The 10,368-nt window shown below is 36.6% G+C and overlaps 1 protein-coding gene across 1 annotated transcript; it reads left to right on the top strand.

Moving 5' to 3' along the window:
- The first annotated feature begins 33 nt into the window (after positions 1 to 33).
- LOC107654359 (centrosome-associated protein CEP250-like) lies at positions 34 to 6,567 on the top strand. The gene is made up of 14 exons (XM_016441402.1): positions 34 to 336; positions 751 to 924; positions 1,110 to 1,230; positions 1,305 to 1,510; positions 2,179 to 2,262; positions 2,550 to 2,715; positions 2,802 to 2,873; positions 2,992 to 3,107; positions 3,514 to 3,584; positions 3,849 to 4,083; positions 5,364 to 5,441; positions 5,528 to 5,650; positions 6,110 to 6,277; positions 6,448 to 6,567. The coding sequence occupies exons 2-14, from the start codon at positions 751 to 753 to the stop codon at positions 6,565 to 6,567; spliced, it is 1,734 nt and encodes a 577-aa protein (XP_016296888.1). The 5' UTR covers positions 34 to 336.
- The last annotated feature ends 3,801 nt before the right edge of the window (positions 6,568 to 10,368 follow it).

A 10,368-nucleotide genomic window follows, 5' to 3' on the forward strand; every position in this document is an offset into this window, starting at 1 on the left:
ACACAGACACAGACACACACTCACACTCACACACACACACACACAGTCGGCCTCATGAACGTGAATTCCACGCAAATGCTGAAAAATACTTAAAGCGATCATTATAACGTCCATTTCTAGGCGACCGTGAATGTTCAGAAGTTCCGTTAGAACGCTACAGTTACATGAAAGAAAAAAAGTTCGATTGAACTCGCAGCTGCAGAGTTTGGATAAGCGGCACCGTGTGTGTGTGTGTGTGTGTGTTTCGCGGAATTTTCACAAATTTTCAAAATAATAACCTAGAACGATAAGTAATTAAATGGTTCTGAATAACGTCAAGAGATCTGCACAGCACAGGTAAGACCTGTTTTTAAAGACATTTACGAGGCCAATCGCTCACTTGACTGTTCTTTAAAGGGAAACACATCATGATCCGGGTGTGGTTAACATCAATCTGAAGTTATATCAATATAGCCTACCTCCTACTATTTTGTGCGTTATTCGCTTTATTCGTTTTGATGAAAAGCAAAAGTAACAGAAAGTTGCAACGTTTTCATGCTGGAAACCGCTAAGTCGTTTCAAGGAAGAAAAACTGAAGTGCGCATGTGCGCCACCGATCTGCAACAACAGCTGTCAAAAGATGTGCAAAAAATGAGCAGAGCAGATCACCTGTTTAGTGTAAACAACATCTAAAACACACCAAATCCAGATAGATAGATAGATAGATAGAACATCTGTATGTTCATCTCCATATCTGTTTGGGATGGACAGATGTTGCAGGACATGGATCAGCGGCTGCAGGAGGAAGGGTTGGGTTCCTCGGCCTCCAGCGATGAGCGTCTGTCTCTGCTGTGGCAGCTTTACACGAAAAGTGAAAGTACCGTGAGATCCCTCAACCAGCAGATACAAGATCTGCAGAAGGAACGTGTTGCTGAGATTGAAAAGGTGAGTACGTCTAAAAAACCTGGAGACTCATCACTTGTTTGGTTACTTGCATTTTGTTTCAGATCTATACAAGTGACGTTTGGTCTGTGGAACACAAAAGTAGATGTTTAGATAGAAAAGAAATGCAAGGCATTGAAGAATATGCGCAAAAGGGAAACTGCAGTCTTGTCCTTCTTCGATCTCAGGTTCAGCAATATATCAATCACATTAAGAGTCTCACAAAGACCCGAGACTCTGTGGCTTTACATCTCGAGCAAGAAAACAAAACGTTCCATGCAACTCTGGATGACATCCATCGGCAACAAGGTGCATTTCTGTCTGTTCTCTCCTCCATCAGACTCGCTCTTCACCATGCATGACATTTGAATTTATGCTTACAGAAGCACAGAGGAGTGAGATCTCCGAGATGTTACTTCAGGAAGGTCTGGCTGATATTATTCCCATCAGCTTGAGTGAACAGGTGGCTTACCTCCTCGCAGACAGAGCCTCGCTGCTGGAGAAAATACAAAGTCAGGAGAATGTGGATGTGAAGACCACAGAGGATCCTGATGTCCAACAGGAGGATTGTAGAGAGAATGTGGTCAAAGTAAGAGAATCAGTTCTCAGGTTGTTTTGTCTTACTACATGTCAAGTCAAATGTATTTATTTAGCCCTTTTCACAATACACATCGTTTCAAAGAGCTTTACAGACAATCATTATGTTTATGTTAATATCTTAAAGGGATGGTTCACCCAAAAATGAAAATTCCAAACCCGTAAGATCATGCGTTGTGATACTCTCGTCAACGTGTGTCGAAGACTGACACAGAGTTGAAAAAAAGTCATTATTTTTGTTTTCTTTGCGCACACAAAAAATTCTCATAGCTTCATAGAATTACGATTGAACCACTGATGTCACATACGATGTCCTTACTATCTTTCCGGGCCTTGGACGTCTCAGTTGCGTTGCTGTCTATGCAGGGTCAGAAAGCTCTCGGATTTCATCAGAAATACTTTAATTTGTGTTCTGAAGATGAACAAAGGTCTTACGGGTTTGGAACGATATGAGGGTGAGTAATTAATGACAGAATTTTCATTTTTGGGTGAACTGTCCCTTTAATATGTTTATGCCTTATAGTCGCATTTAGCAGATTAGAGCCAAGTGATAATATAGACTATACTTTGTAATGATATAAACAATCAAGCAGGCCTAATTCTTGTTTTCTTTTAAGTGCAAAACTTCTGATTAGAAAATTAACATAATCTCTCCACAAGGTGGCACCACCACACATTCAGAGCCCTTGGAAGAGGCTCCTAGGACTCAGAAAGGCTGCTCAGAGTAAACCGAAATTACTGCCTGTATGTTTATGACAATTAACCTGATGCATGCCATTGAAATGTGCAACAAGAAGCAAGAGGCATTAGTATCATGTCCCATTTCAGGTGGATTCCAGCGATCCTGCGTGTTTAATTTACACAAGGACCACTTTTACTAACCTTTGATTTGTTTTCTTGTGAACGTTTCCTTTTCCAAGCATGCAAGTTTAGGATTTTTTAATGCAGCATGCTCAATGCTTACAAAGCATGCACTGGCTCATGAAATACACAAATTGCCCACTGTTAAATGGTTTCTGTGTTTGTACCAGGCAGATGACCTGCAGTGCAGTAGCGATGACAAGCTGAAGGGACAGACGTTGCAGGAACTGGAGCGAGATGTAGAAGAGGCGTCTGCTCGACTCACCATGGCCCACAAAGAGATCCGCAGGCTCACGGATGAGCTGGAGTCGGCTCACCTGACACAAAAGGCTTATGGTAAATAATTTCACTGGTCTCACACTTGGGATAAGAAGGGAAACACTCACGAACATATTGAGATCAAAATCATGCTTTTGTCTTAGAACCAGAGCTGCAAGAAGCTCAAATGGAAGTTGCACACCTGCGTCACGAAGTGGAGAAACTGAAATGCTGTGGTATAATTTATTTGCCATTTCTCTTTCTTGTACATCATAGTATAGACAACCTCTCAGTTGAACTCACTTATAGTTTGACTTTTTTTTTTAGTTTAATCATTTTTTTCCCCTTATTTAGAAGTTGCTGAATTACAAAAAATAAAAGAGATGAACGAGAAACAGGAAGAAGAGCTGTGCTACCTTAGGGAGACTGTGAAGAGGCTACAGGCACAGGGTGTACAGTTGCTCGAAATGGTAAGATAAATAAATTATTCTATAAAAGAGATGTTCAAAAGTTTTGGGTCAGTATGATGTTACATGGACTATTTTAATGATGTCCTTACTACCTTTCTGGGCCTTGAACGTGGTAGTTGCATTGCTGTCTATGCAGGTCAGAAAGCTCTCGGATTTCATTAAAAATATCTTAATTTGTGTTCTGAAGATGAGCAAAGGTCTTACGGGTTTGGAACGACATGAGGGTGAGTAATTAATGACAGAATTTTCATTTTTGGGTGAACTATACCTTTGAATAATCGTACCAACCCCAAGCTTTTGAACAGAAATTTATATATATATTATGACAAGATTGCATCCCTAAATATCAATCAGTCAATCTATCAATCTGTATTGACACACTATTCATATTATTTTACTCTAACAGACAGAAGCCCCTAACAGAACCGTCACTCCATCCAAAGACAAGAAGCCACAGGAAGAGGATATCCATAAACGGTTCGGCCACAGTTTGACTGCATATATCAGATAAACATACGCTGATGGACCTTAATTATATTTAATTTGATGTGAAATGCAACATATTGTCTGTAGTTCTCAGTCATTTAAAACATTGAAAACTGACCATTGAAGAAAGCTTAGGCTGTTCAAATTAAGGCATATACCGTCTACTCTATAATACATATAATTGATGGTTCCAAATCATGGACTTTTCAAGAATCAACAATTCTAAAGATAAACAAGCTCGAGCTGTTCTTCCAGGTGTCTTGACGAGATGCAGGAGAGGTTACACATGCTGCAAGATCTGACGCAGGTCACGCTGAAGCTGCGGATGGAGTTTGAGACGGAGGCCGACCTGCGGAGGAGGGCAGCGGATGAATGTGAAGAGCAGAAGAGGCAGAGGATGGAAGCAGAGCGGTTAGTGCGAGACTTCCAGAACCTCTGTGAGAAACAGGCGGATGATTACAGGACCACCGTCGGCAGCCTTCAGGTGGAGGTGAGGACTAACACTCTGTCCACACTGGACGCCACAAAGCGAGCGTTGCAAATCTTTTGAACTTTGTGTCAGTAAGTCATAAATAGAAAGCGGCATCAGTTTACAGTCTAGGATTTGTCGCGTCATGACATATCGCGTCGCGTCTTGTGCGTCAGGTTTTAAAGAGACAGCACTGCTTTTAAAGAGAAATCTGCTGCAGTCTGTATCAGTGATGATACAGGGAATCACTCTGCTCTTCGCTGATTAACATTTGCATTCAATTTATAGTTTATGCATATGCATTTTATAGTTTATGTGAAGATTGTTTTAAGTTAACTTAAATTAAAAGTTGTTATATTTCTGACAATTAGCATACAGCTTGGATTGGCGGTATGGTTCTGTTCTGGGCAAGAACACCCTGCGCATCCATGCAGCCTAGCATGGATGAGAGCAGGGAGAGCAGCGATAACCCCGTAGGGTAAACAGAACAGAACCAACATAAATGTATTGCAGATATCATTTATGTTCTATAATTTAATGTAAACATTTAGAAATTAGTCTGATTCAAAGAGTCAGAAGGCTGAATCCTGTCTGGACGAGAGGAGGAGCTGGGGATGGAGGAGGGTAATTAGCTATTGAGCAACGCGAAAGCTGCTGATAATACTGAAGGATCTTATATATAGATCCCATAGACAGCAATGTAATTACCACGATCAAGGTCCAGAAACGTAGCAAGGAGATCGGTAAAATAATCCATGTGACATCAGGGGTTCAACCGTAATTATACGAAGCTACGAGAATACATTTTGTAAAATGGCAAAATGGCACCAGGGTGACGTGGAGGAGACGAATTGTTGAATAAAGTCGTTATTTTTGTTTTCTTTGCGCACAAAAAGCATGCTCGTAGCGTCGTAATATTACGGTTGAACCCCTGATGTCACATGGATTATTTTACCGATCTCCTTGCTACGTTTCTGGACCTTGATCGTGGTAATTACATTGCTGTCTATGGGAGGGTCAGAGAGCTCTCAGAATTCATCAAAAATATCTTAATTTGTGTTCTGAAGATGAACGAAGGTCTTGTTTGGAACAACATGAGGGTGAGGAATTAATGACAGAATTTTCATTTTTGGGTGAACTAACCCTTTAAAGATTCAATTTGAAATTATGACCATAAATAGCTATATATTAATATGCAATTAATCATTATTACAGAAAAATAGGAGATTACTTTTTTTAATCGATTGACAGCACTAACAAAAAGCTCAATTTAATGTAGCAAATGCATTCTGTCTTCACAGATCAGAGATTTAGTAACTAAGTTACGAGAGCTTGAGGCACAGGATGTGGAAAGACAATGTGAAAAACACCTGAAGCAGGTACTCAGAGTCATTTGATTCTTCTTTGAAAGCTGATTTGGTCGCTCACTAGTTATGCTAAGGAACTAAATGACTGACTTTTTTAGGTGTCTTCTCTGGAGAATGAAGTTTGCCAGCTGAAGGCTGTCCTTCAGGAGGAGCAGCAGAAGTCCGGGCAGCTGTCCATGACCATGCAGATGGAAACTGACCAGGCCAGAGCTTTGGTCCAGGTGAAGAAACCTCTATTCTCTGACCCAGGGTTTCCCAAATTGGGGTTTGACAAGCCAAAAGGTAAAATGAACAAATAAATGGGGCTGCACAGTGAATTAAAATAAAATGGAAATCACAGTATAGCTTAGTGTGGTTATCAAATCAAAGGTTGCAATAGATTTAAATAAGCACTACACATGTGAAGCGTTGATGTAGTGGCTCGCTTCACAGTAAATGCTTCTCACAAACTCCATTTTAGGAGCACAGTGTGCACTTTATTTACTCATTTGCATGATTTCAAAGATTTCTGTAGACACAAGCTTCCAAAATTTCTCAGTTCCTGCATGACCATTAAACAACACAATCTCAGGTGGTACTTCAAGTAAATCTTTCACAGGTTTGACTGACAAAAAGTTTGGGAATCCCTGCTCTGACCCAATCAATGACACTGAACACACACCTTCACACTTTCTCATCAGTCCCAGAACGTCCAGCTTCAGCAAGATGCAGAAGAGCAGAGGAGGATGTTTGAGGAGCTGCAGGGCATCCAGAACATCCTCAGCACCACCAAACAAGAGCTGCTGTCCCAGAGGAGAAACAACACACGACTGCACAACATCACTGACGCCGAGCAGGAAAACCTCAGGGTACCTGATGCAGATCGGACCATTTATATAGTGTCTTGAACTGACACCGGTGTTGCTGAGGCAATCTTGAATGTTCTTTAGTCAACAGATTGCAATATGAAGTTGTACATACTGATACTGTATTAGCTTGTGTACTAATTCAAAATGACTTTTGTTTGCTGTACGAGCAGCTCCAACAAAACACCGAAGACTTGAGGAACAGACTAACCAGCAGTCAACAGGAGACTGACTCTCTGAGGACAGAACTTCAGCTAGCTCTAGTTAGCGTGGACACTGAGAGGAGGTACTAAACTAAACTAAAAATGAATAAAAACTATAGACAAGTTTTTGAACAGTAAGATTTTTAATGGTTTTTAAAGAAGTCTCTTCTGCTCACCAAGCTTGCATTTATTTGATCCAAAGTACAGCAAAAACAGTAAAATTGTGAAATATTTGTACTATTTCAAATAACTGCTTTCTATTTAAATATATATTTAAAAATGCAATTTATTCCTGTGATCAAAGCTGAATTTTTAGCATCATTACTCCAGTCACATGATCCTTCAGAACTCATTCTAATAATCTGATTTGCTGCTCAAAAATCATTTATTATGTTGAGAAACAGCTGAGTAGAATTTTTTCAGGTTTCTTTGATGAATAGAAAGTTCAGAAGAACAGCATTTAGCTGGAATAGAAATATTTTGTAACATTACAAATGTCTTTATCATCACTTTTGATCAATTTTTGATCACAGCAATAAATTGCATTCTAAAATATATTAAAATAGAAAGCAGTTATTTTAAATAGTAAAAAATATTTCACAATATTACTGTTTTTGCTGTATTTTGGATCAAATAAATGCAGGCTTGGTGAGCAGAAGAGAAGTCTTTAAAAACATAAATAAATTACTGTTAAACTTTTGACTGGTAGTGTATTAGAAAAAAGAATAAAATGACAAAAACGCACATCATTACTAAAATACTGAAAAAAAAAAAGAAAAACAAATGCTTTAAAAACTATATTAATATCTCAGTGATATTAAAATAACTGCAGATATCTTTAAGATTAAAAATTAAAAAGCTGTGTTTTTGAAAGAAAGAAATCCATTATTAAGGGATTTTAACTTTTTAAATTATCGCTTCTACCAAAACAAAAATCCGTAATGCGTAAAAGTCCATCTCCAGTTGTTCTGTCACATCAATATCCACCGACATATTTGTTTAGAACTGTTTTGGACTGATTCAGACCCAACAATTTTTTATTTTAATTTTGGGAGAAGGCAGTGTTGTGGATTATAGATATTTTATTTGGAAGCAATGGTTTACAGTTAAAACACTGTAATGGTGGATTTGTTTCTTACAAAAACAGCTTTCGCGTCACAAAAAGTCGTCTCGTCTGAATCAGGAGAGAAATATGCACAGATCAAGCACCGTTTACAAGCCAAAACAGTCCAAAATGGTTCTAAACAAATATATATCGGTAGATTTTGATGTGAGAGAACAACAGGAGATGGACTTTTTCACTGGAGGAAGCGTTATTATGAATTATGAACTGCTATTTTGTCCAGAAGCGACAGTTTAAAATGAAAAGGCCTCAAAAATGGATTTATGGAAAATGTATATCTTTTCACTTCACAAGATGTTAATTGATGGACTGGAGTGGTGTGGATTATTGTGATGTTTTTATCAGCTGTTTGGACTCTCATTCTGACGGCACCCATTCACTGCAGAGCATCCATTGGTGAGCAAATGATGTAGTGCAAAATTTCTCCAAATCTGTTATGACAAAGAAACAAACTCATCTACATCTTGGATGGCCTGAGGGTGAGTAAATCGTAAGCAATTTTTTATTTTTGGGTGATGTATTACATTAAATTGACATGAAGATCAGTTTTCAACATGCAGGTCTCAACATCAATGCATTTACATACAAAATGAAAAAGAAGGTAAATGTAGTTCTGTGTAAACACATGCATGTATAAACATATAATGAGCACACAGACGGCTACAGAATTTTCTCGTTTATTTATTTGCTTACTTTTACAAAGTCCGTTCCCGCTCCGTGTCTTGACTTTGCATGTAGCAGCCAAGGCAAACATTATAGAGTACCACAATTCAAGACAATTAAAAAGGTATATTTTATAATAACTAGACATGTAGTCTTTTTATATAAACTGGTTAACACTTAAGTACTGTATAGTTTATTTACAGCATGTTCATGCTAGGAAATAAAATTACAGAAAAGTACTGAGTACACAAGTAAACACCAATATGGTATAAAATATATATATAAAATATAATGGTAAACAACTAGTGATAAAATGGTTAAGGCTTAAAATGTGTAAAATTAACATGTTAGTTGTTAATATTTCAACATGATAATAAGTATAAACATGAATAATAAGCCAAGGAGGTATTCTAAACGTTGATACAGCTACACAAATCTCATGGGCAACTCTACAGCTTTTTTTCCCCAATATTGTTCTCTCCTGTGTAAAATGTATAATGGCTGAATCTCACAAGAACATGTCCAGGTCATATATTTCACCCCAAAATCAAAAGAAAAAACACTAAAATATATTTTGAACAAAACAAAATGAAGCCTATTTTCTGAGGACCAATAAGATTTGTTTGCATTTTCATGACACTCAAGAAAATGTTCCATACAATTCACCCAAAACAAAAATAATATAATATTAATATTATAATATTAAAATAAACACCTTGCCATCCAAAAGTTTGGAATCAGTAATTTTTCTTTTTTAATTGAGTCTCTTATGCTCATCAAGGCTGTATTTATTTGATCAAAAATACTGAATAAAACCGTAATATTGTGAAATATTATTGCAATTTCTAATATTGGTTTCCTATTTTAATATACTTTATAAGATCATTTATTCCTGTGATGCAGCACTGATTTTTCAGCATTATTACTCCAGTCTTCAGTGTCACATGATCTTTCAGAAATCATTTTAATAAGCTGATTTATTATCAGTGTTGAAACTGTTGTGCTGCTTAATATTTTTTTTGGAACCTGTGATATTTTTCTCTGATTGATTATTGAATAAAAAGTTAAAAAGAACAGCATTTATTCAAAATAGTATTATTTTCTAACAATATGTCTTTACTATCACTTTTTATCCATTTAACACATCCTTGCTGAATAAAAATATTAATTTCTTAAAAGAAAAGAAAGAAAACAATATACTAACTATAGTAGTGTATATTGTAACACAAAATTTCTATTTGAATAAACATTAAACACTGTTCTTTTTAACTTTTTATTTATCAAAGAATCCTGAAAAAAGTATCACAGGTCCAAAAAATATTAAGCAGCACAACTGTTTCCAACATTGATAATGAATCAGCATATTAAAATGATTTCTGAAGGATCATGTGACACTGAAGACTGGAGTAATGATGCTGAAAATTCCGTTTTGCTTCACAGGAATAAATTACATCTTAAAGTATATAAAAATAGAAAACTCATTTTAAATGGCAATAATATTTTACAAAATTAAATTTTTTTCTGTATTTTTGATCAAATAGATACAGCCTTGATGAGCATAAGAAAATTCATAAAGTCATACTGATCCCAAACTTTTGAACGGCAGTGTACATATATCTATATATATATATATATATATACATATATATGTGTGTGTGTGTGTGTAATGTAATATTAATACAAATATTAAAATAAATTAAGTTTAGACATGCCTCTTATGCAAAAAAAAAAAAAAAAAAGCCTTCATTTTCTTTTATTCAAAATATAATAGTTTGGACATTTCTTGGCAGTTTTCAGCCATCTAGAATGTCAAATGCATGCTGACATCCGTAACATAACGCAGGGGCTTTGAATCGTCACTTTTTTAAAGTGTTCATTTTAAGCACTATACCAGTCCATTCTGAAACATCAGAATCTTTTGAGAACCATTTTCATATTCCATTTTTGGCACCAGACCACAAGAATTTGTAAAGCACTAAAGGATTCATCTTGCAAAACATCTAAATGTGCTGATTTGTCTATAAAGTCAGATTTATAACAGTCCTTTTGAGAAGTTAACATTTAATGCTAAAGCTATTTTCAGTCAGATTTCCATACAAGCGAGT

Source organism: Sinocyclocheilus anshuiensis, unplaced genomic scaffold (genome assembly GCF_001515605.1).
Source record: "Sinocyclocheilus anshuiensis isolate Anshui unplaced genomic scaffold, SAMN03320099.WGS_v1.1 scaffold623, whole genome shotgun sequence".
Classification (NCBI taxonomy): domain Eukaryota; kingdom Metazoa; phylum Chordata; class Actinopteri; order Cypriniformes; family Cyprinidae; genus Sinocyclocheilus; species Sinocyclocheilus anshuiensis.

Excerpts from the sequence above, each read along its gene's own strand:
- LOC107654359 (XM_016441402.1), top strand. The coding sequence starts at position 751 with ATGTTGCAGGACATGGATCAGCGGCTGCAGGAGGAAGGGTTGGGTTCC. Across the intron at positions 2,263-2,549 it reads GTAAACCGAAATTACTGCCT|GCAGATGACCTGCAGTGCAG; the intron begins GTATGTTTATGA and ends TGTTTGTACCAG. Across the intron at positions 4,084-5,363 it reads TCGGCAGCCTTCAGGTGGAG|ATCAGAGATTTAGTAACTAA; the intron begins GTGAGGACTAAC and ends CTGTCTTCACAG.